Source organism: Delphinus delphis, chromosome 2 (assembly GCF_949987515.2).
Source record: "Delphinus delphis chromosome 2, mDelDel1.2, whole genome shotgun sequence".
Taxonomy (NCBI): domain Eukaryota; kingdom Metazoa; phylum Chordata; class Mammalia; order Artiodactyla; family Delphinidae; genus Delphinus; species Delphinus delphis.
This window is the reverse complement of record NC_082684.1, coordinates 119613636-119629125: the sequence shown is the minus strand read 5'-3', so window position 1 is coordinate 119629125 and position 15490 is coordinate 119613636. Positions and strand designations below refer to the sequence as shown.

The following is a 15490-nucleotide window of genomic DNA, read 5'->3' as shown; positions in this document are numbered from 1 at the left end:
TGTGGGTGCTGTGCACAGCCCATCCATGGGCACTCTTGGGACAACAGCAGTGGGCAGAGATGCCTGTGGAATTCACGTAGAGGCTCCATTTGAAGCAAGAAGCTGAGTTTCTTTATAGGCTACAGAGCTGGACTTACTCTTCCTGACTGAGAGGGAAGCCAAGGAGCCCGGCAGTGGACAATAGAAACCAAAGGCAGCTTTCTATGCAGATAGCAGCAATGTTATTTTAGTTTTCTAGGGCTGCAGTAACAAATTACCACAAAATGGGTGGCTTAAACAACAGAAATTTATTTTCTCACAGTTTTGGAGGCCAGGAGTCTGAAATCAAGGTGAGGGCAGGGCCGTGTCTCTCTGAAGGCTCAGGAGGGGAGGATCCTTCCGCCTTCTTCCTAACTTCCGGTGGTTGCTGCAATCCTGGGCATCCCTTGTCTTGTAGATGCATCACTCCAGTCTCCTCCTTCGTCACATGGTGTTCTCCCTGTGCCCACATTTCCTTCTTCGTGTAAGGACACCAGTCGTTGGATTGGGGCCCAGCTTAATCCAGTGTGACCTCATCTTTTTTTTTTTTTTTTTTGTGACCTCATCTTAACTTGATTACATCTGCAGTGACCCTCTTTCCAAATAAGATTACATTCACAGGGACTGGGTGTGGGGTTAGGACTTGAAAGTATCTTTTGGGGGACACAGTTCAACCCATGATAGGTATAGATGTGGCTATTTCATTTTTTCCCTATGTCTCAAATCTCTGTTAGAAAAATGGATTTTCCTTGGTTGTTTTACTTCAAAGATGTAAATAAAATGTGTTATGTGTTCACACCAAAATCCCCTTTTAGAAAATACGTGGAAATGTTTTGTGATAATTTAATCCATTAGGTTAAAATACAAAATTTTATTTTTTTGAATGAATATATCAACTTTGAATTTTAAGATTTTTTTTTTTTAATTTATAGAAACTACTTCCAAAATTACATGCTTTCTTTTTCTCCAAGTTCAGAGAAAGGGAACAGTTTACCATGTCTTTAGCTTAAAGATAGCCTGCCCTTCTAAGAAGAGTTAAATCTGGTTTAAGACTTTGGTTTTGAGTCCAGAAGGGCTCTTATTTTGCATCTCTTGGGCCATAAACAACAAGCCCCTGGCCTGATGACATCCTGAAGGTAGCTGGGGATGATCTGTGACCCCAGCTTCAGGCACCCTGTACCAGGCAATGTAGCACCCTAGGGTTCTCCTCTTAAAAAAACCCAGAACATGCACATTGCCGCCATCAGACACCAACTAGATGCCTCATCACTCTTTTAGATGATTCATCAATTGCCAACCCTAAAGGGTTAAAATGTGATCTGTAGCTCACTGATCCATTATGAGAACACTTGCTGCTTCTACAGGATGTGATTAAATGTATAATGGAACATTTGAGAAGTCTATTCAATAATTCTGATTGCCAACATTGGCTGGTGGTCTACCAGGAACCAAGGACAAGGCGTGAGCATGACCTTGTACTTGCCTTAGATCTGGGTTTGCCCACCCTGGTGAGTGCTGGGAAGCCCTAGGTACCACCTCTCCCAGCAGCTCTGGCTCCCACACTCACTGGCCAGAGGCTGCCATGGCTCAAGGCACTTTGAAATAGCTTTTGGAGCCTATGGGGCTTTCCATAAAGCACTGAGGATTACAGTATTGGTCTTATGGCTACCACCCTTTGAGAGTGGATTTGATTTGTGGGGCAGGCAGGAGTCCTTGGAAACCATATCTATATGTGACTATAAATTAATGTGATTGATTTTCCAAATGATAATTAAACGAGGACTAAAGACCTTTCCTAGAGAGGAGCTCTAAATAACATCATCTTTGGAATATGCAGCTAAACGTCCAAGGTTATTACTTTGAAAGTGGTTTGTGTAAATACTATATCAAATGTATAAATTCTGGTGTTTTGTTAAAAATAATAACCTATGGGAATTTTCCCTGTATTGCTTCTTTGCTTTCCTGCTGTTTCCTTTCTTGTCTGGGTAGAGAAAACACTTGCAAGTGATCTTGGTTTGGGAACGACTAACTTTTTTCCAGAGGCAGTAGATGTTACCAAAATTAGTGTAGACAAAACTTCTGGGTTAGCCTTTTTACAAAACGCCATCAGAGAGACTGAAGGCACCCTCAGCCTGAGAATGCTGTCCATTAGGCTTTATATTTTCCTTTCTCTTTTTCCTGTCTCCTAACAGCTTATTTACCATACTGGAAATATTTTTGCATAAAAATGTTCTTTACATCTCACACCCATTAGGATGCCTGAGTTTTTAAAAAAACTCAAACAACAGAAAATAACAAGTGTTGGTGAGGATGTGGAAACATTGGAACCCTTGTACCCTGTTGGTAGGAATGTAAAATGGTACAGCCACTGTGGAAAACAGTATGCAATTCCTCCAAAAATTAAAAATAGAACTACCATATGATCCAGCAACTCCACTTCTGGGTATATATCCAAAAGGATTTTGAAGAAATTCATACACCTATATTCATAGTAGCATTAGTAATAATAGATAAAATGTGGAAGCAACCCAAGTGTCCATCAGTGGATAAATGAGTAAACGAAATGTGGTGTTTCCATACAAATGGAATATTATTCAGCCTTAAGAAGGAAGGAAATTCTAACACTAGTTACAACGTGGATGAACCTGGAGGACATTTTGCTGAGTGAAACAAACCAGTCATAAAAGGACAAATCCTTTGTGATCCCACTTATATGACATACCTAGAAAGTTAAATTCATTGAGACAGAAATGGTAGTGGCCAGGAGCTGTGGGGAGGAGGGAATAGGGAGCTGTTTAATGGATATAGAATTTCACTTTTGCAAGATGAAAAGAGTTCTGGAGATTAGTTGCACAGCAATGTGAATATACTCAACACTACAGAACTGTGAACTTAATAATGGTTAAGATGGTAAATTTTACGTGTATTTTACCACAATAAAAAACTTTTAAAATGTTCTTTTCTAACTAAGCACATTGAAGGGGGTGGTCCTGATTGCAAGCGGGTGTTTCTGAGTGGGGAGGCTGGGGAGGCAGATGCCTTGTGGCCCGGGAAAGCCAGGTTTCTTCAGATGCAGGCAGAGCCAATGCGAAGGCCTCCATCCCGCTCTGTCACCTGCGGCCAGCCCAGGACCCTGTGTTGTCTCTCTCCATTTCGAGCCATCTTGATCCCTCTCACTTCTGTGGGGAGCTGCTGGACTGAACTGATTGGTGCCGTCTGTCCTCTGGGTCCTCACAGACGTTAAACTCAAGACCTCCCATGAGGATGGGGTGGCAGTGATGGAGTCGGGGCTGGAAGCCAATTTGGCTGAGAAGCATCGTTTAGTAATTAGAGGCTGAGAGCTGCAGTTCCTTAGGTTGGGATAATAATGGACTGATGTTTTCACAGGGAAATTGGGTGTGAGGCAGTTGCTGCTCTGGAGAAGCAGTCCTTTCCTCCCAGAGTAATCCAAGCTGAGGGTCTAATTGGAGGCCGCACAGGCCAACGGTGTTTAGGGGCCGGCGTCCTCAGGTCTTGGGACTGGCTGATGTGAGGGTTTCTTCTCATTTTGTTTTCCTTCCGGGCTGTGGCTGAGCCCGAGAGTGTATCCTCCTGGACGCCCACCAACCATACAGATGGCCAGTTGCCAAGATGTGAGCATGACATCGCGTCCAACAGAAGCTGCTGAGCAGGGAGCGGCGGGAGCTGCATATCCAGCAGCTGCAGCCGTGTGTAGGGCCAGCAAAGACCTCTTAGTAGACTGAGTTTGGGGGCCATATGGGACCCGCACAGACTGGACTTCAGGGGACTTCAACACCTGGCACAGCCTTGCCTTTGGCTCCACATGTCCTCCAGAAAGCCAGGAATTTTACCCCGCAAACCCAGGTCTATTCTCCTGGGAGACACCTGGAGCAACATGCATGGCCAGCCCAGAGTGCGACCACCAGGATGTCCAGCTGTCCCTCCACCTTCCCTTCCCATGTAATTCCACCCAGTCCCAGGGACGGTCCTCCCTCAACCTTTGGCCTTGCTCATGTGACAGCTTGGTGGGTACCTGTGGTGTTACGTTTTTCTGGGTTTCCAAACACAGGGGAGAGACAAGGCCACTGATGAGCTGACAGGGCACATTGAAAGTGATCTGGAAATGTATGCCGGTCGTTTAGTAAAGGAGCCAGTATTCATTAAACCCCAACTGTATGCCAGGCAATAGGTTATCCACAGGACTAGCTATGTAACTTGTGGTTCCCAGTGCAGAATGAAAACTCGGGACCCCATGTTAAAAAATTCTTAAGAATTTCAAGATGTTGAGAGCAGAGCGGTAAAGCAGGTTGGGGGATGGGAGGCTTCTGAGTGAGGGGCCTGCGTGATGGCACAGCTCACACATCCACGGAGCCCACTCTGGCCTGTAGATCTGCGCAGCCTTCCTTCTGTTGAGGAACAAACAGCAGAATGTGAATGTGAACAGACTGAGAGGCTGGAGAGCTGCATTGGTACCTTTTTTTTTGATTCCCCAGTTGACCCCTGCAGCCCCAACATGTGGGTTTGGCATGAGTTTGCAGTGGGAGCCAGGGTACCTGGAGATGAAGGTGACCCTGCAGGCAGAAGGCTTGCTTTTCTTTTTCTGAGAAAGGACCTTGAACAGGCAGGGGAGAGAAGATTCAAATTTTGGCGACCCTTTCAAGCCAGGCCTCTAATTGAGCTTGACTCACATATGGTGAGCCCACCATATGTCCTCCCACTTCCTTAGGAGAAACAGTGGGTGACGCTGCAGCGTCCATCACTTGAGACCACACATTTCCTTCCAGGGAAGCCGGGGGATGAGAGAACACACAATGCCCTGTTAGCCATCTTCCTCCAAGCTGGCCAGAGAGACAGCTAGAAGGAGCTGGGGCCAGTCCCCTCAGCAGCCCTGTTCAGTCTGTTTAGTTCTCTTCTGTGGGACTGATGGCCACACACCCTTTCTCCCTTTGCCCAGGTGAGGCAATGCGATGATGCTTTCAACACTTTTGGTTGCTCAATCTGGGAAACCCTGGAGCAAGATCTCAGGCCAGTCTGGGGTGTGTGTGTGTGTGTGTGTGTGTGTGTGTGTGTGTGTGTGTGTGTGTGTGTGTGTGTGTGTGTGTGTGTGTGTGTGTGTGTGTGTGTGTGTGTGTGTGTGTGTGTGTGTGTGTGTGTGTGTGTGTGTGTGTGTGTGTGTGTGTGACACGCCCAAAACATTCCAATGGGAAGGGTGTCAGATCAAGAATGTTCAGTTGGGGTTAGTTAGATACCAGACCAGTGAACATATTTATGTCCCTAATTTTATTTGTTTGTTTTCTTCTCTGCCTGTGTGTCTTCCTTGCCACCCTCTACTGCCTGTTAATTAGTCTTCTGAAAGGTCCTCCTTGACAGAAAAATCAAGGCACGAATCTTCCATTTTCCTATGGCTATTCCATCTCCATTTCTATGGAGGCTCCCTTGATCTTGGAGGGGGTTATGAAAAGCCTGAGGGTCTTGAAGCCTTCCTTTTTCCTTTGTTAAAATTATTTTAAAATCGATTACCAAAATATATACGTTCATTATGAAAAAATTAGAGACGCAGTCAGCAAAACCCATGTGGGCTGCTTAGTTGATTGGCCCAGCTCCTTCTAGCTGTCTCTCTGGCCAGCTTCAGGGCCACCTCTTCAAAGCTGTCACACCCATGCCAGCTGCCCTTTCCTCTGGGCTCACAGGATGTCCAGGGTGCCTGGCAAGACTTCTTGGCCTGAGGCAGTGGCCTGGACCAGGAAATTCTGTACATCAGAACCCCAAGTGGAATCTTTTAAACCTACAGATCTGGCCTCTGCGGGTCTAGTGGGTGGGTAGAGTCTTTGACAACTTTCAGGCCAGCCTGAAGCAGAGCCAGGGCTGGGAACAAGCAGGTTTTGCTCCACTCACATGGACATTCACATAGTGCTGAGAGGCGTTAGACATGGGTTACATTATGGAGGCAAATAGGATAGAATGTGCTGTGGTTTGGAGTGGAGGTAAAAGGAAAGCTGATGATATTACATTACCTTCTTGTCATTGTCCCCAGTGTGAATGGCAGATCAGATCCTTCCGTGAGAATAGATTTTTGACAGAGAGTAGGAGAGGAATTGAGGACACTGAATGCCGAGGTAGGGATGGAGTGTCAGAAAGGGGAAGGTATTATCTCATGAGGGAAGGCGATGTGTGACCCATCCAGGACCTGCCACTTTCACTGACAACTTTGCTTAGTGCCAGCCTGACCCATTTTTCTTCCCAGAGAATTTTTTAAAAGTGAAATGAGAAGAGGTGCCTTCAGAACACACCTTTTCAACCTGAAACTGCACTGGAGTGTGTTTAGAGAGATGCAGATGAGTGGGTGCTTTCTACCAGTCCCCACGGTATGCCATGAGAAGATGAACTGCTGTTCTCACCCAGTCCTGGGCAAGATACCTCCCCAGCCAGCGCTCTGGTCAGCTCCCAACTAGGGAACTTATGGGCAGAATAGTGGGAATGCTCTGGTTTTGGAAAAGAATGGCCCAGATTCCTCATTTCATACCTCACAGGCCAGAGGAAGGCCATTGTACTTGCAGAACCGAGGCTGGAACAGATTTCGAGCATCTTTGCTGTTTCATTTGTCCACAGCCACACACCTGGGAGATCCTAGGGAGCTTTAAAGAATATAAGTTTTAGAAAAGACTTTTTTGTTGTGTTCTCATGTAAGTGATACATGGTCATTCCAGCATCAAAAACCAGTTGCTGCCCAAGTAGAGTAACTTAGGAAGTCACTATAGTTTGATGATATTGACTAATAATGATCTCTGATACATGACTTGGTAAACATCTTCTGAAACTTTCAGCGTTGGAAGGAGTCCTTCCAGCAACTGAGTGTTATTTATGGAATATTTCAGCTGTGAAAGGAGGATCTTACATGGGGTAACTGGGCCTACCAGTTGGAAATGTGGTTAATCTTGGCAAACGCTGCTAGTTATTTTTCATTATAACAGGTGGCAACTAAAGTGATAACTTTGTTATGGGCAAGATGAGTAATCAAGATTAATTAGACTAATTGAAAATGTTTTCTTCTCCCATTCTTGGAGGTACTACACATCTGACTTTCTTTTTTTTAAATTTTTTAGGACAGATTTCTGCGTACACAAAGATGAACCTTGTGACACCGTTGGTAAGTTTAGAGTTAAAATAGTAACTCTATACCCTGTGATAATGTGGACACTTGATAACACAGTCTGAAGGAGCCATCCTCAAACAAACTCTGCCTTTTCTGTTACCTCTTTTTGGTAAATTTGGTTTCTGATTTTATTTTACTTTTCTTCTTTCCTAAAAAGTTTTGTAGTTGCTTATGGCAGAAGGCATCTAGACAAAGGGTTAGTAAGGAAGATATGAAAAGTTCAACCAAAGGAAGGAACCCTCAGGCTGTCCCGAAGTGACTGTAGTTGGGTTGCATTTGTCTCTGAGCCTCTTGATCACCAGTGCAGGAGGGGGACCTCGCTGAATTACACGATTGTCATGAGACATAAGCTTCACCAAGTGTCATAAGAGGTGAAGTGTGACTGCAGGGTTGTGGGACTAGTGTCCTTCCACAGCCTTGGCATCAGGCTCATCGCTTTCTGGTCAAACGGAAGTGATGCTGACACGTAGTGCTGGCAAACACAGTTTCCCTCTCCCCCTGCCCTTCTACCTACACCTCCTCCCCCACCTTCCCCTTCACTTGCCATTTCCTTTCTCTCCTATCTTCAGTTATATCTGGCTTGCTCTTGAGCTCTAATAGGTTTCAAATTGGAACCAGTCTTTGAGTGTAGGAATAGAGCACTTGGTTAACAGAAACCAATTTTGTCTGCTATAGCACAAACCTCTATTCACTAAGAGGTTGATATATTGCACCACCAAAAGCAAGGTTTGGAATTGAATGTGCTTAGAATTGTAGGAAAATTGAAGGAAAACAGTATAGGATTGAATATATATTATTGTGGAATTCAAACGTTAAAAACCTGTGCTTCCCGTGGAGTACTGGCAGCGGGTAATCCCAGGCCTTCTCTCTGGCTCTGCCAGGTACAAGCTGGGTGACGTTCAGTAAATCTCCATAATCCATAAAATGGTCACTGTGGACTAGGTGACTTACAAGGTCTTTCCAAATCTAGTAGAATGATAGCTAGCATTTATGTCCCATTTTAGAGTTTCAAAATGATTTTTTATACTATACTTTGGCAATCCTCTAGACAAATCTGAGAACTAGGTGTTAAAAACCAAGTAACCAATCTGTGCTTCGTTATTTGGGGGCTGTCTCCATAACAGAATTACTAGGCAAATGCAATGTGAAGTAAGCTTTGATAGAGGGTTAGCTGATGCCTGAGTCTAGTTGGGGCTGTAGAGGACTGGTATATGTCCATATCTGTCCACTGCCATGGCTGCCAAGGCCGGTGCTATCCAGAGGACTGGCTACTTCTTCCCAGTGTTCACAGCTCAGCTCTGACGCCTCCACACTTCACCCAGGAGGGGCTTCTGCTCCCTGCCCCTCCTCTCCCTATGCTTGCCCCTGCGGAGACATGAATCCGTCGTACTGCCCTTGTCTGCACATCTTCCTTGGAAGACTGTGCTACACAGAGCAGAGTCCGGCTTTAACCCATGTGTCATATCCTTCAGCGCCTGGCACAGGGCTGGAGAGGCTGAGTCGCCACTGTTGATCCAATGAAGGAATAAACGAATGAATGCAGATGAAGGAACTGCAGTATTTTTGAGTAGTGTGCATCTAATGACCTGGTTTTCTTTCATGTGATTTAGAGCCAGCTTTAATTTTCTTTTGAATATGTAACTTCCATATCTGTGCAGACAGCTAGCTCTCTCAAGGATCCTTCCCTCCTCTAAACCACATCACCACACTACTTGTATTCGTCTGCTAGTGTGGCTATAACAAATACCACAGACTGGGAGGCTTAAACAACAGAAATTTATTGTCTCACAGTTCTGAGGGCTTGTTCAAAATTAAAGTGTCAGCAGGGTTGATTTCTCCTGAAGCCTTTCGCCTTGGCTTGTAGATGGCCATCTTCTCCCTGTATCCTCACATGGTCTTCCTTCTATGTATGCCTGTGTCCTAATCTCCTCTTTTTATAAGGATACCACTTATATTGGATCAGAACCCCTCTCTTATGACCTCATTTAATCTTAATTACCTCTTCAAAGTCCCCATCTCCAAATACATTCACACTACGGGTTATGGCTTCAACTTACGGTTTTTTGGGGAAAACAATCACAAAACCTACATGGTGTTTTGTTAGTACACATTTGTCTTAATGTGTCATAATTTACTTGTACATATTATCAAGTCAGTAAGAATAATGGGTAACTTGATAAAAATAATTTAAAAACTGGGCTTATGGCAATCTTATAGCAGTCTCATCCAATTTATTTCTGTATTTTTTTACCTTTATATTTTGAAATAATTATAGAATTTCTTAAAGTTGTCAAAATAGTACAGAGAAGTCTCATACCAATCATCCAGCTTCAATGGTAACATCTTATGTAACTATAGTGGATTTCTGAAACCAGGAAATTGATTGGCACCATGCAGTCAACTAAACTACAGATCTTACTCAGGTTTCACTGGTTTTGCATGCACTTATTTTTGGTTATGTTTTTACCTATTGTTCCATGACATTTTATCACATGTGTGAATTTGTCCATCCACCTTAACAATCAGGAACAAAACTGGTCCATCCCCTCCAAGCAGCTCCCTCGGGCTGGCCTTATAGAATCACCCTCTCCTTCCCTCCCTTTCCCCTAACCTTGGTTACTACTTATCTGTAATCCATCATTGTAATTTTGTCATTCCAGCATCCAATTTATTTTTGTATTTTGATTCCACAGAATGGAAAAATAATCTGAATCACATAAATATGTGGTTGCCGATGCTAAGAGATTTTGAACAGCTGCCTTCAAATCTCAGGATCCAACTCTAGCAGAAAGGGCTGTGCCCTGAGTTTTTTAGAAAATGAGATAATCTGGTACCTTGAGAAACTGGGAAAACTTGGGGGTTATCAACATCTTATGTTTGGTATATAATAGTGTTTTTTGTTTGCTTTGTTGTTTTAATTAGAATAAAACTTACAGATAGTAAAGAGTACAAATCTTGATGGATTTTAAAAATTTATGCCTATACTTGTTTTTTAGTTTATCTCTTATTTATTGAAATAGTTTTAAAGGAGTGTTTTGAATTCTGTTTTAATCTATTTTTTTAAATTGTGGTAAAATATATATAACATAAAATTTACCATCCTAATCATTTTTTTAGTGGACAGTTCAGTGGCATTAAGTACACCCACATTGTTGTGTAATCATATGCCTGTATTCTCAGACAACTACTCAGATTAAGATATGGAATGTTCTCAGCCCCAAGAAGGTTCCCTCATGCCTCCTCCAAGTCCCCCAGAGATATGCCCCCAAAGGTAACCTACTGTTGTAAATGTTTTAATCACTGTTTTTATAATAGTTTAATTTTAAAAAGTAGTTTAAAGTAAATTTCAAAGTTAAATTTGAATGATTCATTTGAAGAATCTCTGAGGTAGTGGGTGAAGTTTGGGGTTCCATGAATAATATGGATACTTCCCCTCTACACTGCCCAGTCTGCATTAGCCCAGCTCATCAGACAGGATTCCTGACTGTGGAAACAAGCAAAAAGGGCGTGGATCCGAAGGGGGACTGCCCCTGAGGCTGGAGGACCAGGTTGGAACACAGCTAGTGCCCGAGGGAGCCCTGGAGCGGGGGAAGGCTGCGGACCCCAGGCAGTGGTCTGCATCAGGGCTGAGAGGAATGGCGCTGTCTGCCCCACAGCCACCGTGTCACCGGCTCCCCGTTACGAGTCTTGCTCTCAGTCACGTGGCTGCCTCTTTCTACCCCCACCTGCGTGGGAGTGAGGGTGGCTCTGGCCCTTTGGGCTTCCACAGGGAGGCAGCGGCATCTCCCACAACGAGTGCATGCAAGGTGGGTCTGTAGAGGGGGTGCTTTACAGAGGAAGGATGAAGCTGGACAGCTCAGAATGACAATATCCACTACATCCCTGATCTTTTTGTAAAGATTGAAACCCGAGACATCGGGTTTGAAACCGACACATCCTCTGTGCACTTGACAGGGGTCCTGCTGACACAGGTGATGGGGCTTCCCTGGCCCTGATTCTAAGGTGGTCCTGACTCCTGTGGGAGAGAGGCCTCACCAAGCTCCTCCACACTGGCTGGCGGCTTGACTGAGCAGACAAGTGGACACACTTTTAAAGAGTCACACCAGACAGACCCTCCCTTCCTCTTGAGCCACTATGGAAGGGGAAGGGGTGACGCTTAGAGGTCTTGCTCATCTCCACCTTGGGGGAAGACACGCACAAGGAGAACTTAAGGCAATTCTTAAGGCAGCAGGATCTGGGAAAACAGCATTCTTCCCTAACAGAAGCAGCTGCCCTCTTACTGTGGTTCCCACTGTGCACATTTCAGACTTGCCTTTGCGGGGTGTGGGCTTTTCCTCTGTTGAATTGCTTCATCCTGTGTGATCTGCTTTCCTGCCACCATCCTAACGAGGAAGCCTCCTACATGAGAAAAGGGTGCCCGACTTCCGGAATCGTGGAGGCTGGAGACCTCTGGAGGCTTTTGCTGGCCCTTTGCCCTCCTCCTCCCACACCCCGGGGCCTCTCTGAGGTGCCGGCCTGAGCAGCCATGTCTAACCACAGCCTGGCTGACCAGACACGTCTCAGTTACGGTCAGGGGGTGTGGTGCGTTTGTCCTGCTCCTACCCTCGGCTGCAGGCTGAGCTATGGTGATTTTTTTTTGACAGACTAATTCAGGCTTTATGAATTTAGTTTTAATTATCGGGATTTATCGTTTTCCTTACTTGGTCTCATAATAGTTTTTAATTACTGGAAAAGCCTTCCTTTTCCTCCCCCAGGAGAGGGATGTGATGGTCCTACACAAAGGAAAATGGATATATTCCACAGCCTTGTGAAATGTGTCACACAGAAGGCCAGGGAGAGGCTGTCAAGGGGGTCCAAGCCCGGTTGGTGTCCTGGGGCCCTGCTGCTCTGACATGAGGGTCCCTTTCCACAGCTGTCCCTGAACTTGGGTGGAAGGACCTTTCCTTGCGTGGCCCACAGCACTGGAGCTGAGCTCCCTGAGAGGTCTGGCCGGGCCAGGGGGCACTTCATAAATGTGGCTATCGACCTCCATGCAGCAGGTCCATCTGTGAGGGACGAAGGGAGCATCACTGACAGGATGAGTGTGTCCAGGAATGAAGCATCTCCTTCAGAAGTCTGTTTCAGGCCAGCCCTCCATGAGGCCATGGATGTAAAATGTGCTGGGGAGCCAGTGAGAGGCGAGGGAGGCTGGGGCTACAGTGTTGCAATGCTGCCTCGGCTGGGTTTTTATTCACTGAATGTGTCATAATTTAGGGCTCAGACAAGAAAGTAAGGCCAAGTTTTATGTATAAAAACAAACATCAGGGCTTCCCTGGTGGTGCAGTGGTTGAGAGTCTGCCTGCCAATGCAGGGGACATGGGTTCGTGCCCCGGTCCGGGAAGATCCCACATGTCGCGGAGCGGCTAGGCCTGTGAGCCATGGCCGCTGAGCCTGCGCGTCCGGAGCCTGTGCTCCACAACGGGAGAGGCCACAACAGTGAGAGGCTCGCATACTGCAAAAAAAAAAACCCATCAAAATGTATCTGTCTGGCTGTACATTATCCCCTTTATAGTGGTCACCCTGGGCGGCCATTTGCTTGTTCCAATCCCAGTGCTGTGGCCAGAAAGTGTGGACACCCCCTTGTGGATTTCCTTCAGAGTGAGCATTCATCTTCTATATTTTCATGGTGTTGGTCAGTCTTCATTCTTCGAGAGTGGTTTTGAATTGTGGAGGTGTCAAATGTTCTATTCGCTGAATGAGGCTGAAAAATATTGTTTGAGGTAAAAATACAAGTTTTATTAGTCAGCTTCGGGTTTCTTTGTTTCTGAGGGCTTTCCTATATGTTCGTTTTACTTTACTTGTTATTCCTTGGGACCTTACAGGAGTCACGGTTCACTTTTGCTTCAAGATTGTTAGAAGTTGTTTCAGATGATTGCCTTCAGGGGAAGCTGCCCCATTGAATGAACAAGTCCTGAGGGGTCCATCTCCTTACCTCATACCCATCTCATGTTGGGCACGGTGCACCCTGCTTCAGTTTCAGGCTTATCCACACCATGTCTTTTGTGTCTACTCTGAGAAGCTTACAAAGGAGAAGGCTTAACATTCAGTGACATATTAGTTGTCCCAAATCAGACAACCTGAGGTCTTCAGCAAATTCATCTATTTGTCAGAAGTTATATTGGTATTTATAATAATGCTCTAGACCATTCTGTGATTTTTGAGAGGTTTTATGAACAATTTTAATTTTGGGAATAAAATATGCATGCACCTAGCAATCAGGGGTTCAGACTGTTTGGGCAAGTGCTGCTGCCTTCCTCATCATACAATAAAAAAAATAGGTCATTCCCTTAAGAGAGTCAGGAAATAGAGTTACTGTGAAAGCTAAAAAGTATATACAGTCTTTCCTCGGTATCTGTGGGATTGTTTCCAGGACCCCCGTGGATACCAAAATCCGCGGATGCTCAAGTCCCTTATATAAAGTGGCCTAGTACACTCAGCCCTGTGTATCCTCAGGTTCTGCATCTGCAGAGTCAATCAACTGTGGATGGAAGGGCTGAGTGTACTTGAGTAAACTAACTTTTTCTCTCACTGTTAGGCCTTAAACGTAGGTAAAGAGTATTTAATGAAAAATGCCAATTAAGTCCTGTCTGGATGTTGGAGATGGTCTTTTAAAAGACCCTTTGTAGGAGCTGCTGTTGCCTGAGGGAAAAAAAGTGAGGGCAAGAAAGGGGTGGCCACGTGGAGTTTCCTCCTGGTCACCCTGTATGGCTGTCCTATGGTTTGGCTTGAAGATAGTGACCGTGGTGAATAAAAATGTGAGTGTGTATGTGTATGCACATTACATATGTACATATACACATGCTTAGGTGCATGTCTGCACATGGAAGTGTGTGGTGTTTACAGTCTCTGTACCTTAAAGTCTGGAGGGCTTTCTTTGTTCCTGTAAGTTCCCCAGAAGGGAGCCCTCCGGAGAAGGGACAACACAACAAGAACCAGGGCAGGATATCTGTTTGGGGCTCAGCAGAAAGTCCATACTGAAACCAGTGGCCCCAGGGGACCAAGTTCAACTTTTCTTCTTCCTCATGCCAGGGTCATGACTAAGGTTACATAATGGCTGAAGTACGTTTAAAAATGGTGAAAATATGCGGGTATGTTTTTGCGTGGGATACCTTTGTTCTGGCACTACATGGGAGACCACAGAACACTTGGTGATGCTTGAATGCCTTTTGAGATGGAGAGCAAGAGAGCTGAGCAAGAAGGAACTGACCTCTGCAGGGTTTCCAGCTATGGCCCTTCAGATGTAGGCTGTAGAGCCCCCTCCTACCTTCAGGTAGGCAAGTGGGTGGCTTGTGGGAGAGTTTCCTTCTGGAGGCCGCTGGGTTGCACCATTGTGGGTTCTGTGCTTGGGTTGCCAACGGAGGCAACTCTGAAGCAGATGCCCTTCCAGTTAGGTGGTCCCTAACCTGCGGGAGATGTCAGTGACATCGGTATCGGGCCACAGACCACCGCCCTCTCGTTTAGCGCAGGCCTCGGCATGACATCAGCAGAAGGACTGTGTCTCTGTTGTTCCCTGATGCTTCCACCCTCATGGCCCAAGAGCACTTTATCATTAGCATGGAGAGAAGTGGGAGCCTCTCTGCCTTGCCGGACAGCTCTTACTCACTCATGTGATGCTGAGGCAATTTGCTAGAAACACAAAACCCCTCCCGGCCTGGGGGAAATGTGGGGGAGTAGAGTCACAAATGGGAAACCAGACCTTTCTGAGATGCCTTCTATGTAATTGTGAGTCCCAAAGCCCTCTGGAGCCTTTGGGCAGCCTCTCGCTGAGATCAGGAGGAGTGGGCAGGAGAAGTGAGGGGCCAGGCTCCTCTGCAGTGGGTGCTGCCCTGGCTGGCAAGGGCCCTGAGCCAGAGAAGTGCCCCCACCATGGCTTCCTTTCCAGTGGCCCTCAGGGTGGTTCCCGTTCACCACCTGCAGCCCCTCCTCTGCACAGTGAACGCTGAATCTCCTTGGACTGTGGCTTGGCTCAGGCCAGGAGTCTGAGCATTGTCTCTGTGGGGAGACCGGGGTTCAGATCCTGCTACCACCACTGTCCTGTGTGAGTCCCCTGATATCTCTGGCTCTGTTTTCTCTGTAAAATGGGGATAATGATACCCAGAGTTATTGTGAAGGTTAAATGAGATGATCAATTGCATCCCTTAGGACGGATATTGTCAACAATAACAACAAAAAGCTTGCAGAAAATAACAAGTATTGGTGAGGATGTGAAGAGACGGGAACACTTGTATACTGCTGGTGGGAATGTAAAATGGTGCACCCACTATGGAAAAGAGTATGGTG

At 45.8% G+C, this 15490-nt stretch overlaps 1 protein-coding gene across 1 annotated transcript in view; it reads left to right on the top strand.

The window, feature by feature from the left end:
- Positions 1–15490, top strand: part of ADAMTS17 (ADAM metallopeptidase with thrombospondin type 1 motif 17) — a 346470-nt gene that overhangs the window by 87528 nt on the left and 243452 nt on the right. The window contains exon 7 of the mRNA XM_060003651.1: positions 7122–7165. Coding sequence (XP_059859634.1) covers positions 7122–7165 — 44 coding nt within the window. The remainder of the gene's footprint in view (positions 1–7121; positions 7166–15490) is intronic.